This window comes from Drosophila miranda, chromosome XR (assembly GCF_003369915.1).
Source record: "Drosophila miranda strain MSH22 chromosome XR, D.miranda_PacBio2.1, whole genome shotgun sequence".
NCBI classification, from domain to species: Eukaryota; Metazoa; Arthropoda; class Insecta; order Diptera; family Drosophilidae; genus Drosophila; species Drosophila miranda.
This window is the reverse complement of record NC_046674.1, coordinates 11,071,666-11,085,660: the sequence shown is the minus strand read 5'-3', so window position 1 is coordinate 11,085,660 and position 13,995 is coordinate 11,071,666. Positions and strand designations below refer to the sequence as shown.

General features: G+C 44.3%; 3 protein-coding genes and 1 long non-coding RNA gene across 4 annotated transcripts; 2 read left to right on the top strand and 2 right to left on the bottom strand.

Annotated features, from left to right (window-relative positions):
- The first annotated feature begins 4,946 nt into the window (after positions 1–4,946).
- LOC108152777 (fork head domain-containing protein FD2) lies at positions 4,947–7,947 on the top strand. Its single transcript, XM_017282357.2, has 4 exons — positions 4,947–5,219; positions 5,271–6,206; positions 7,013–7,268; positions 7,333–7,947. Exons 2-4 carry the CDS (start codon positions 5,851–5,853, stop codon positions 7,846–7,848), a joined length of 1,128 nt encoding a protein of 375 aa, XP_017137846.1. The 5' UTR covers positions 4,947–5,219; positions 5,271–5,850; the 3' UTR covers positions 7,849–7,947.
- Positions 6,442–8,649, bottom strand: LOC117186688. The gene is made up of 2 exons (XR_004471635.1): positions 7,895–8,649; positions 6,442–7,844 (listed from the first exon to the last, which is right to left on the bottom strand). It is a non-coding gene; the product is annotated as an uncharacterized LOC117186688 (long non-coding RNA).
- A 70-nt stretch (positions 8,650–8,719) lies between these two features.
- LOC108152778 (mitochondrial E3 ubiquitin protein ligase 1) lies at positions 8,720–10,241 on the top strand. The gene is made up of 4 exons (XM_017282360.1): positions 8,720–9,055; positions 9,109–9,692; positions 9,753–9,960; positions 10,037–10,241. The coding sequence occupies exons 1-4, from the start codon at positions 8,951–8,953 to the stop codon at positions 10,154–10,156; spliced, it is 1,017 nt and encodes a 338-aa protein (XP_017137849.1). The 5' UTR covers positions 8,720–8,950; the 3' UTR covers positions 10,157–10,241.
- Positions 10,192–13,369, bottom strand: LOC108152776 (FGGY carbohydrate kinase domain-containing protein). The gene is made up of 7 exons (XM_017282356.2): positions 13,259–13,369; positions 12,848–13,075; positions 11,912–12,777; positions 11,702–11,852; positions 11,559–11,633; positions 10,448–10,666; positions 10,192–10,387 (listed from the first exon to the last, which is right to left on the bottom strand). Exons 1-7 carry the CDS (start codon positions 13,352–13,354, stop codon positions 10,238–10,240), a joined length of 1,785 nt encoding a protein of 594 aa, XP_017137845.1. The 5' UTR covers positions 13,355–13,369; the 3' UTR covers positions 10,192–10,237.
- Positions 13,370–13,995: the final 626 nt, after the last annotated feature.

Sequence of the window (13,995 nt, the reverse complement as noted above, 5' to 3'; positions counted from 1 at the left end):
TGTGAAAGGGATAGCTAAATAGCACTTCAACAGCTCTAACAGTTAATTTTCTCACGATCCTACTCTCCACCTGTACCTGTGCTCTCCAGCTATGCTTAATCAGAGAGGAGTTTACGTAAGAGAGCGCCAGTAAGGGATAGCAACAGTAACAGCCGTAGCATGCGCTCTCCTTTTGGTTTCCTTTGAGCTTAGCTCCTGCTGCTTCTCACCATTGAACTGTTAAAAGGATGAGAGATGAAAGATAAACACTATGCAAGGGGAGAGAGGGCCTGAAAGGGACAGCAACAACGGGAGGGGCTTATCGGTTTAACCACAAGTTTTGCCACCAAATTGAATCTTCTCTCAAGAGAGTTAATCTTTGTTCTTTTCTGGTTTCTGCTTTTCGATCGCCTGGAGGGTATCAAAACTTCGATGTGGCAACAAGTGCCTCTGCATCGCATTCTTGTTATATCGTCACTTATGGGAAGGGAGAGAGGGAAGAAGTTGCCTTCCAGTGGGGTGGAGCGGGGGGCCTAGCTCCGGTTGTTTACACGTGCCTTTGTTGCGCCGCTGCTGACGCGATGCGTGTGTTCCGGACTTGGGCATGTAGAAGACTCTGGGGCATGGAGCATGGGGCACTGCATGAAGTTTTGCGTACTTGGTATTTACATACAAACACACAACACACATAAACAGAAGCAGCAGCAGCAGTCGATTGCCAAGTGCAACAGCAGCAGTAGCAGCAACAGTAGCGGCAGAAGCCGCCATGGCCCCATGTCTGACTTTCCCATGGAAAATAAACAAGAGTTCTCTCCGACAGTCGCCAAGATGTCTGCGACGGGCTTTGGCTTTTGCCACGGCTCACCTGGGCTACGCTGCGCTGCTCTGCGGTGTCAGTGTGGGATGAATGTGGCATGGATGTGGCGTGGCGTGGTCTGTTGGGGGATGGGGGTTGGGTTGAGGTGAGTTGGGTCGCTTGGGGACAAGGACGTTGTGGAGGATGGTGTCTGGATGTTGCCGCTGCCGTATTTTAATAATGCATCGAAATGAAAGTGGCTGTCAACTGGAGATTTGACAGCTGCTTTAGCTTACGACAAGGATCGATGATGGCATGTCAGGAGCGTAGACAGACACGACAGTCCTGACTACTACTCCGGCCACCAGAGGAGTTGCCATGACTTCTCGCCACAGATTATTTCACTTACTGCGCCAATAATGTGCGATAATTAGGTGCGGGAGGCAGCCATTGGGGCAGTAACAGTGGCAGACATTGGGGGAATTCGAATCGAGTCGAACCGAATTACCGCCTCATTAGCACATGGCACTCTTGTATTCCCAGGGCCCATTCTGGCCCCCTGCTTCGCTCCCCTCCCCACCGCTCGCGTTACTCCGTTACTCATAAATGCCATAGATCTTCGGGGGCCCACCAGCACCACCAGCTGGCCCACTTGATGGCATAAACAGATTGCATGGCTCGCTCTCTCTTTGAAGTGCAAATTACCCGCGGGGTCAACCGAGCATTGTGGCCTGGCCTGGCCTGGAAGGGAGTGTTGGTTGTGTTTGCTGCGTTGCTGTGTGGCAAAGGTGGATGCGGATGGGATGGATGCGGTACAGAGTTAACAATGCTTCTTGGCCATAATACATCTTGAAAATCTGTTTAATGGCTCTCTTCCTCTAACGGGGGCCGGGGTGCCACTTGAGAGGCTTTTGAAGCTGTTACTATTTTAATGTGGTCGATATTCTAAATTTAAACAAATAAACAAACATACCCGCAACAAATACACGGTTGCCTCTGGATTTCTGCCTTGCTGCCTTGCTGCCGATTGTTGAAAGTTTATTGTTTTTAAACCTGTGCAGCAAAACTGTTTGATATTCCTTTCCGCCCCTGAGCACCCGATAATTTGGCACTTAAAACGTGCGAAATTCATTCACATTTTCACTTGATTCATTCGGCATCGCCGGCTACGAAAGCAATCACGGTGAGTGCCTGGTTTACGAGTATTTTGTACGTATGTACATATGTATGTATGGATGATCCGCCCCGGAGAGAGGGTGAACACATCCGCTGCCCTGCGGATGCCCTGCGGATGCCCTGCGAGTGCCCTGCAATGCTCTTTTTTCCTTCTTTTCGTTTTTGGGCTGGAAATCAATATGAGTAATACGAAGCAATAATCTATGAGATTCCCGCAGTTTGGGGGCCACACGAAAGTTTATACTTTTGAGTACTGTACACATTGCTCTCTTTGAAGTGGGAATATAACAAGAAAGATGGAATTATTACTGAATTTATACGCTTTTTTCTTCAAGTGCAAATGAGCTGCCGGCTGCGCGAACCGATAAATAATTTTCAAGCTTACTGCGTGCTAATTATCGCTGATTATCGATCAGCCCTGAACCTAGGAAACGATAAAATCAATAAAGGGGTATGGCAAAAATGAAAACAAATCAAAACGGTCTTGGAAATGGCTACCTCAGAAAATCCTGGAAGTCATTATAAAACTTAACTCCTGCCGCTTCTGCTCCTGCTCCTGCTCCAGAGCCTGTGGCTACCTTTTCTTAGGTGTTTGTGTGGAGTCTCAAGAATAACTAAGCCCCGCTGCATACTTTACGGGGCACCACTGCCCCCACAATATTATATTGGTTGCACAAACTAACTGCTCGGTAAACATTGCTCCTCTGATTGCCTCAGAGTCCAGCACCTGTTACCAACAAATAACTTGGTGGGGAAGAAAACCCTCCCGCTTCACAGGTCAACAACCACATTATTGCTCACGCATTTCATTTGCCATACGATATAGAAATCGTCTCGAAATCGTCTCGGCTTCCAGCTCGAAACTAAACATCATCCATGCGGCAGGGGCAGCAGCAGCAGTAGCCAAGATTGAGACTGGGACTATGGTGCCACGCAACTAGTGTCAAGAATCGCATAAATTTCCGATTCCGGGACGCAGTCCGGGTACAACCGAATGCGCTGCGTTGCGCTGCTCCGTTGGACTCAAAGTGTGCCATTTAATGGCCACCAAAGGTCACGTTCACACCGCCGTAATGGCTAATGGGCGACCGGTCTGACAATTCAGGTAATGTGGATAATTTGCTGTCAATGATGTGTAACGAACGCACAGCGGAGATGAGAAAAGCGCTGGCGACGAGAGCGGTTCGGTGCGGTCCTTGTATTTGTTGTCAAACAACAACACGCACCTAATAGCCCGGACCCGGTGCTGCATTTTACGGCGCTTATAAATAGGCTCTACTAGATGTTAATGTTCGTGTCGATGGGGGAGAGAGAGGATGCGCTGGATGGGGACCGTGGCACGGGACCCCATTCAATTTTGACAAATCGCCTGTTGTTGAGCACAGCCACAAATCCGTGCTGATCGATGATTTGTTGTCTTTGATCTGGAGATGGAAACGGAGATGGAATGAGATGGGATAAGATGAGATGTGCTCCGACCGCGAGTGTCGAGTGAGCAAATCAAATTTTGACAAGGTGTTGATTGCCCCCCGACATATGTACATACATACATATATCCTATGCAGATGTGATGTGATGCGATGTGATCCGGGGGAGTCACCCCATAAATCAAGAGACCCACAGAGCAGAAGTAGTCACGCACTAAACTATAACTATAACGATTAAGTTGCGGTTGGGCCACGGGAACTAAACAAACAAGACTAGCGGCGTTTTATGGCTTAACACGACCGATCCGTCAAAAGGAAAATGGAAAACCAAAACGAAAACGAAAACGAAAACACTGTTATTTCAGACTCTTGTTGTTTTGTCTTTGGTTTTTCGCGTTCCACACTGATTCAGAACCGATCTGAGCTGAGCCATAAAAAACAATATTTGTTTCCAATACTATTCCCAGCATAGATCTAAAAATAATCAACCAAAACATAGTAGAGCCGAACCGAGCCGATCCGATCCGAGCCGGGACCAGCGACATCTCTCCAATGTGTGGCCCTCAGGGCGGAGGAGTGGGTTGTCTAGCGACTCTGGCCGGGTGACTGGGAGGAGGATCAGTCGGGGGCATACTCGTAGGATAACCCATTGTTTTATGACCCATTTTTCCAGCGGTAAGCGATCGTAAAATTTGAATAAAGCGAGAGAGAGCGTGAAAAATCCTTTGTGGCATCTTCCACACATGTGGGAACGGAACTGTTGCTGCTACAACTTCAATTGGTCTTTCAGTATTCCGTATGTGGTACGAGTATTTTGTTTTTATTTCTTTCAAATGATCTCTGCTTTCTACTTGAGAACAGAACAATCGTAAAAATCGATCGTAGTCCTGTTTGAAATGTATACACAATTATTTTACGACCTTTCAAGATATAGACCAAGACTTTCGTTTCAAAAATTGCGTACTTGACTACACCCCGTTTACTCTCCTCTTTGCTTTCTCTCTCTGAGAAGTCGTAAAAATTGGAAAGGAAATTCTACCAGATAGCAATGTCAGGAGGCTGTGTGGAGATAAACCAATCTCTCTCCTGTCATTATCTGGTTCTTCCGCGAGACAGCAGCTGTAATCGGGTGTAGTATTTAAAGTACTTCTTGGGAAATATTTTGATTAGAATAATGTTTGCCATGATTTCCAGTTTAATGTTTACAAACCAATTGAGTTTGGGCACTCTTTGAGATACTTCTTATGTTTGTTTTAAATGGAACTTAGAGAAGCTTAAGCATATTGGATGGTTGCAAAGTGGTAGAAAATCTCTTACTCTACAGAAAACTATACGGATGTCTGATAGATGCGGATTCAAGGCATTGATAGATGGTGATAATATGACCTCATAGCTTAAAAAAAACATACAATTTTCCTTCCTTTATTGCACGTTTGAAGATATTTTCATATCCTTTAATGTAAACGTTAAAAATTGCACAACATATGTCTTGATATTGGCTAACATTTTGTAGAGGTAGCCCTTCATCTAGTCGCCTTAACAAATCCAATAAAAACGCACTTCGTCATGTGTGTGAGCGTGCTGAATTTTCATTTGTTGAAAAATCATATTTTCCATATAATTGTAAACACATTGAAAACATTCAGACACACACACACACACTGAATGAGATCTTGGCTCCTCCCACAGCGGAAAATTCAGGCAAATGAGAAACGAATCTCGCTGTGAATATCTCTCCATAAATAAACATGGAACGAGCAGGAGAATCGCTGTGAGAACCGCCCACATCCGAAGATCAGCCAAACAGATGACTGCAGCAGGCCATGGATATGACAGAGATAGTAGCTGAAAAATATATAACTGTTAATAATAACTGGTCATCCCATCGCTAGGTCTAACTAATGGTAAAATCTTTCAATGGAATACTGCTATAACGGGAATGCAATTAAATGTGTAAATGGGTAGTGAACGAACTTTGGTCTCATAAAGTCTTCCCTTAAGTCATGATTGAACACCCCCCCAACTGCTGCTCGACCCGAGACTTCTTCTCTCTCCCTCGTTCTTTCTAGGAACTTAAACATGTGTGGATATAGTCCGTATTTATAGTCCAATACGGTGTTCCCCAAACTCACACACCGACAGACTCTCGCTGAGGAATTACAAGTGAGATCTACGTAGCTCTACGTATCCGTAGCCAGCCCACAAAGTCCATTCATTTGTCGATCGGACTTCTTGGCTGACGCAACGAATAGTCGCGCTCGCATCGCATCGCACAGAACTTCGAATTTTTTTTTGTATGGGCCTGAAAAGCGGGACAAAGATCCTAGACAAACCCAATACAAAAGTGAAGTGTAGTCGTTGTCCAAAGGACGCAAAGAAAGTCCTCATAGTGATCCAATAAAAGTACTAATAGTGATTTGAAGAAAGTTTTTTTTTTTTACTAAACCAAAGTTATAAGGAGTGCTTTCAAAAATGTTACCATCATGCTATTCGAATGGTTCGGTTTTGCCTGATAACGAGGACCTGGTCAACTCTCTGCTGGCCAATCCCGAGTATCTTCGGACCAGTGCCAATCCACTTGGCACAAGTGCCGTCGGGATGGATAGTCTCATGTGCAGCTCGTTCCCATCGGCCTTTTACTACCAGGGCATCGACAACTTCCTAGCTCTGCACAATAATATCTGGACTTTGCCCATATCCTTCCTGCACAACACCCATCGGCCGGAGAAGCCTCCGTTCTCCTACATTGCTCTCATTGCGATGGCCATTAGCAGTGCACCCAATCAGCGTCTGACCCTCAGCGGCATCTACAAGTTTATCATGGATAAGTAAGTTCAAAGAATGTACTTTAGGATATCTATAAAAAGCAGTCCCATAGATCTGTTCTTTTTTAAACTGCTTAAGTTACTACATTTGTGGGAAAGATTGATTTCTTTGCCCAAATTCCTTGGCTATACTAAATGTTTCATTTATGAAAGACTTCAAGTTCCTTTATCATGAACATTGAAATCTTTTAGTTGGCAGTCGTCTAAGTCAACAATGCGAAAATAAACAATGCCAGCATTCCAGTTTTATATATAATTTAAATAGACAAATATATAGTCTGTATACAAATTAAATGTACATTTGTATGTGAAAACGCATTTCAAAACAGTTGAAAAAGCATTGGCATAATCTGGGACTTTAGCGGTGAAATATTGAACATAATTTTCCGAGTTTAATTAGGAACAGCCATACATTCATTAGCCTACTATATCATGTTCAAAATTGGGTAAATATCTGAAAGGATTACACGTAAAATTGACGTAGATATTTATTTAAATTATCTCTGTGTGATCTTTGCCATAAAATAATTATTTCTTATAAGGAATCTGGTATATTAAAAATAAGGTTTTCGAATTGAAACAAGCTCTCGAAAGTCAAAATAAATCGTGTCATATCAGAACAGAGCAGTAAAGATCGGTTTCCCAATATTTATTGTCAATTTTGGATCACTTTATCAAGATTACTATGAATTTTATCTAGTTTTCAGTTTAAAATTCTTATTTAAATTAAATTTTATTAACTTGAAGGCTGTTTTGCATAGATTGACTATTAATTATTGATTATTGATCTTTATTTTCGATTCTTTTAGATTCCCCTACTATCGGGATAACAAACAGGGCTGGCAGAACTCCATCCGACACAATCTATCGCTGAACGACTGCTTTGTGAAGGTGCCGCGAGACAAGAACACCATCGATGACAATGATAGCGCCGGAAAGGGCAGCTACTGGATGCTGGATGCCTCCGCCTCGGACATGTTCGAACAGGGTAACTACCGTCGACGTCGGACCCGGAGGCAGAGGCATTGCACCAACGCCAGTCGCTATGAACGGGATGCGGGCAAGGTAAGAGGAGAGGCTGCAGAAGATGCTGGATAAAGTAATCAAATTGATTTATTGATTCCGTCAGGATGCTACGGATGGCAGCAGTACGGCGGAAATCAGATCGCCCAGCGACTCACTGAACGACTTTGATATCTTCTGCAACGAGAGGCCGAACTACTCGGATCGCATCACGGATCTGCACCGTCAGTACTTATCCGTATCCCTTGGCTTCAACAGCCTGTTTAATGGCGAGGCAAGTGGGGTGCGCCAACTTCCAGGCGCTTCCACGGTGGTTAGAGAATCCAACGCAGACGTCGACGCCGAGGTGGATGGCGATGCATCCACGGACAGTCCGTGCTCCAGCAAGACAGCTCAGAACGTCCCGGATAGTGCATCGGCCCTGCACGATGAATTACATTCCCCGAGCGCCTTCACGCCGACGCACAACCACCGGCTCCCAGGACTAAGCGATGCATTTAAGGGGCTCCAACATCTGATGCCCAGCAATACGGCTCCAGCACCTGGCACCGGAACAACAGCAGCCAACAGCCGATCAAAGACGACGTTATTCACAATCGACAATATTATTGGCAAGCCCTGAATGGTGAAATATGGTTGTTAAGGATAGCATAGCATTAAGTACTTACACGTAATCCAATCCATTATCACCGTGCAATGATTAAAACTGATATGAGTTACAGTTGCTAGTCTTCGTACTTTATTTTTACAAAACTTGAGAAAAGTTCTCCTTTTCTGAAGAAAATTGGTAAAGTTTAGTTGTCATAGCCTACAATGTGGTTTGGAAATGGGCGCTCACTACTCTGCTCAGCTGATCAAGTCGATAGTATGTATCGAAAAATCGATATATCAAGTGTCAGGTTATTTTTAATAATAGATGTAGTGTTTTGTCATGTCTTTCTTCTGGTGGGATTTTTTGTTTGTTTATATTTTCCATAATTTCTATTACCTTAAAAAAAGGTAAGTAACGGCAAAATTCATTCCGCCTATCACAAAAAAATACCGATATTTTTTCAAAATACTGTTGATAATGGTAATATGACATTAGACTGTAGACTTCAGGTCAATTTATTAACAAAACACAGATGACTCAACAGTGTAACCATACAGAATGCACACCTGGTGACACTTTGCTGCTAGCAAACATTTTTTCGGATCGGAGTACTAGGCTCAAAGTAGCTCAGTTCTTCAACTGATGATTTGGCATGATAGTATAGCAAATAACCAGACGACCAGAAAACGAAGCGAGAGAAACCTACTTCGGCAAAATGCAAGCCAAAGAATACCGTTATATTGTACTGGCTGGCAGCAAAATTGCTTTCCTAAAATATGCTTTCCAAAATATCTCCGTTTTTGCCGATATTTAGTTTGCAGAGTTTAATGTCATGTGGCCATTATCACACAAAAATACCGATAATTTTTCAAGCTACTCTGTGGATAATTACATAAATATATAGTTGCCATGTAACAAAACGTGTAGCATCTGGTTGGTAATATTAATTTTATAAATTTTTGTTGACAAAGCCATATCAAATAAATAATCCATTTAAGAAGAAGGCAAAATATCAGAATATTGTAAAAAATTGATTCATTTATCTTATCAAATTATGTGTTCAGTGCTTGGATCCTAGCTAGCTAGTAGTATTACACCGAATATTAAAGTCAAGTAAAAAATACATCCGAAAATGGATATTCTAAATGAATCTGTTGCCCTCGGCGTGGATTTATTTATTTTAGGCCTCTGCGTACGTAAATATATGTACAACAAGAGGGTTGCAGAACTATTAAAGGTAGGAGCACGTTTTTGTCATCAGAAACACCTGTTTTCATTGGTATTACGTAGACTGCACCGCAATACAACATCGATGGAGATCTCAAATCCATTGTTGAACGCCAACAGACCAAAAGTATACCATATGCGGTGATCCGAGGCACTGTCACGCCCATTGGCGTGCCCCTGCGCAGCTCGCTGGTTCCCAGTGTCAGCGGAGTGCTGCAGATTGTGAAGCTCCACGAGCACCGGATATCCCGGGGCTTTTCCGGCTTGTGGATGGAGCAGCGCAGGCTTCTGCATAAATCTACCAACGAGATGCCCTTCGAGTTGCGCAGTCAACAGCATGGCGTGGAGATTGTGGATGTCCTGAGCGCAGCTGTTCTTGATGTGGACGTTGTCTACGACAGCTACGAGCCCTCTACACTCTCCGCCTTTGACCACATCTTCGGATTCTTCAGTGGCGTACGACAAAAAGGCCTCCAGACCACGGAGGAAGTTCTGCGCGAGGGCAGCTTCCTGACAGCCATCGGAAAGCTAGAGCTGGATGGAAACTCATTGCGTATGCAACCTTCACCGGAAGGAGGACTATTTCTGACCACCGCCACAAAATCTTCCCTCATTAAGCGGTTTGAGGACGCCAAATGGACATCGATGTAAGTGGAACGCACCTCAATTGACTTACATCTTTAACACACACTTTAATCACACTTCAGATTAAAGATTGCTTTTTGTGGCGCCGTATCAGCTTTCCTAATCGGCCTCATAGCAAGAAAAATATATCGCAAGAAAAAGCAGCAGAAGGAGGAGGCAAGAATACACAACCGCCTGGAAACAGAGCGTCGCGAACGCCGTGCCCGCAGTCGTCCCCTCACACTATCCGAGGATCAGCTATGCGTTGTCTGCCTAACAAATCCTAAAGAGGTACGTGGATGCAATACAGAAAACTCTGTAATAACATTTACATCATAATCAATAACATTGCGACATTGTCTTTCAGATAATTTTACTGCCCTGTGGCCATGTGTGTCTATGCGAGGACTGCTCTTCCCACATTGCCACTGACTGCCCCGTGTGTCGCGGCAAAATCGTGTCCAGATCCGCGGCCTTCACCGCTTAGACATACAGACAAAAATCAGAAATCACGTGTACCTATGCAATGTAAAGCATATATTACAAATTATTATAGTGTTGACAAGTTTTAACGATCCTCTCCGTTCATAATGCTCCTGTACTGCCGCTGATGCTCCAGCAGTCGAAGAAACACCTTGTACTTGCGATTGTGAAACTCCAAAGTCTGGCGATTAGGCTCCATTAACTGTCCAGTGCCACCCATGGCTTTCGAGGCACTCTGTAGAAATGGAGAACCTTATTTTGGTGACACATTGGGCAGAATATTTGTGCCACTCACCTCGACACTATCAAAGTGGCCAGCGGCTGCAGCTCCAAGGGCAGCAGCTCCCACTAAAACCATTTCCTGTTCATCCGGTATCAGAGCGGGCAAGTTGCAGATGTCGGCATGGCATTGCACGTACAGCGGATTCTTGGCCAGACCGCCACAGAACAGGAGCGTTTGGAACGGTGCCCGCTTGTGCTGGTATAGGTTTTCAATGATGTGACGCGTTCCGTACTGAAACAAAATATTGTATTAGAAGAGCAGGAACGTTGTGAGCCATGGCAAGGTCCGCCTCTCTACTTTTATACCCGGTACTTAGACGGAATATATGTGAGCTTTTGATTTACGTAACTTATACAATATTTTGCTTACGTAATTATACGTTTCCGCTGGAACTCTCTCTATGTCTCCCTTTTGGTATCGCTGTTCTTTAAAGTGACAAATTTAAACTTTCTGAATCTCATCGCGGACTCTTTGAATTTTGCTCGCTTTTGTAATAAGAGGTGGGAAAAACATAGAGAGAAAGAGAGGAACTAGTAGTGGTTATTTTCTAATGCTAATTTTTGCACTTCGTTTATTAATGCTAATGCATTATTTTATTAGAACTTTCGAATATTTTATCTGTTTCCATTTTTCCTCCACTGTTTTTTATTCCGCTATATCTGTCTCTCTCTGTTTCACTTTTCACACCAACACCTGAATACATCTGTTTCAATCTCTTTCATCTTTCACACCAACATCCTTCTAGCTGTAATAATGATATGATAGGTGTGATCATTCTCTGTGGTTCTGCGCTATCGGTTTTCTCGTGTCATCAAAATTGTGTGTGCCACAGACTTTGCTCTTTAGGACGTTGCAAAATTTGGACACGAACTTGTAACAGTGTAATATCACAGGGGTCTGCACACAAAATTCGATTGATCTATCCCTTATAGTCTCTGATATCTAGATATCAGACAAGACGGACAGACAAAGATAGCTATATCGACTCGGCAATTGATGCTGATCAAGAATATATACATATATGTATGTACTTTATGGGGTCGGAAACCCTTTCCTTCTGGGTGTTACACACGCCACAAAACTGAAATATTCCTAAGCTTTTCGCGTACCGGGTAGTACTTACAGCCAGGGCTTGAATGTAGGACAGGTATTTAATGGCCAGAGATTCAATTCCACGAGTCATATCCAGGCCCGTGATCTGTGAAGAAACAATCGGCATTACGATGTGTTAACTGTAGGATCAACTCCAAATTCTAGGCCACCTACTATGCCTCGCAGTGTGGGATCGGCCACGGGCGAACGATTACCGTGCAGATCCGGCCAGACGTGCACATCCTGGGTGAGACAACACACTTCGCTAAGGCCACGGGCAGCTGCCAGCTTAGGCAGAAGCTGATTCAGATGCTGGTAAATATTTCTGCAAGATATCATAGAATTATAATTCATTAACTTTTAATATAATGTACTCATACATACTTATCTTCCCCCAGCAATTCCTTGAGTTCGACGTAGGATTCGTGAGACTTCAGCACATGATCCAGCAGATGACCGGCAATGCTCTGGCCGCCTTCGTTAAGGAAGTATCCAGGTATAATGGCGTCCTGGTAGGGACCCCAAACTCCTTTAGCAAAGCAGGCCTCTCGAGTGATGCTCATGTGGCAGGTGGAGGTTCCAGCTATCAGGGCCATTTTCCCCTGCACATCGTCGACATCTTCAGAGCTACCAGCACGGCAGCCAAACATACCCAGGGCTCCGGCATGGGCATCGATTAGCGAAGTGCTGACCACAGTTCCCACAGACAAGCCCAGATCCTCGGCAGCGCAGGCAGAGAGGCCCTTGCCCACGCGCTTGCCAGGAGGCTGGACATCGCTGCCGAGCTTTTCAAAATTGTTTGAAGTCAACTCTTGCAGTCCCGCGCCACAGAGGAACTCCTCATTCCAGCTATTGGCCGCCGCGTCATAGTTCCACTTGCAGACAACCGAGCAGAGGGATCGGGTGTCCACGCCAGTAGCACGCCAGGTCAGAAAATCGGGCAGATCGAAAACTCGCCAGATGCTGCCAAAAGTCTTGGACAGATTTCGTTTTAACCACAGAAGTTTTGGCACCTCCATCTCGAGGGAGACCTGGCCCCCAACGTACTGCAACAGAGGGTGCTTCTTGGCATTGATCTCTGCCGTCTCCTTATCGGCCCGATGATCCATCCAGAGAATGACATTCCGCTCCTCCTCACCAGACTTGCTGACTGTCAGCGGTAATCCGTTCAGGCCCAGGACGACCAAGGAGCAGGTGGCATCGAAGCCAATGCCCTTGACTTGTGACTTTTTGACACCAGCAATGACATGCTGTAAAATCGGGATAGGTTAGGTTAATCTAATCTCTGCCAAAGGTTATCAAATGAGGCGCCTTTATTACCTTGACAACCTTACAGATTGCAGACCAAATGTCTTCGGTCGATTGCTCGTAGTAGTCGGGCTCCGGCGTCCACGTCTTGATCTCTTGCACCGCCTGTTCCACCACCCGGCCATTGGCTGCCACCAGAGCCGCCCTTGCACTGCCCGTGCCCACGTCCACACCCACAAAGTACGACGATTGCGTCTGTTTGGACATTTTCTTGCTGGCTTTCCAGCTGCTTTCAATTACCTTTGCGGTCAAATAAATGTTATATTAATGGATTGCACAAAACCGAACCCGACGACAGTCGACCGCAAACTGATAACAAATTTGATATGCGAACGCTGGAAGCTACAAAATCGTTTATACATATGAATGTAGGAAGATGTCTGTGTAGTTGTTTATATGGAGAAGCGTCTCGGGACCATTTACCGGTTTGTAAAGATCTTGCACAGTAAAGAGGCTTAACAGCTGGAAAACTTGACTGAGATGCCCTTTGCCACCCTTCCAGCCCTTTTGGCAAAACATTTTGACAAAAATATCAATCTGAAGCCGGATTTGTATTAAAAAGCACACCTGATTTTTTCCAAACAGGCCAACGCTAAAGTCGTGTTTTGCTCTTGTTTTACTTCCGCAAAGGTGTGTGTTTATCAACACATGCAAATTAGTTATGTTGTGTGCGTCGGCCCAACAACCCAGAAACACACCTTACAAGTCACTCTTCAACAAACAACAATCGGAACAGAGGCTCTAGTTTTCATTCAAATATTTAAATGTAACCGAACCTCCTCTCTCGCTCTGAAGATCGCAGTTCCATATGCTCGATTAATATCGTTTTTCAGCTGTCTGGCAGCTCTCGTCAAACGGAGCATTTAAAAAAAATCTATTCACAAAAAATAATAGATCGGCGGAAGAATAAACCCTGTGGGCATCGAACGATTGCAGTGAGGTTAATCACTAGAAAGCATCTAATACTATATGTATACATATTACCACTGATAACGTTAAAAAATTGTTGATAAACGAGATTTACAGATAGGTGACGTACTTAACTTTGATAGTGGCTGCATTTAGTTCATAGTCAAACACCGGAAATAGGGTAGGTCGTCGAGATAGTTAAAAAATATTTTTTTACGAATTATTCGTATGCAACGATACTTCGTGTTTTA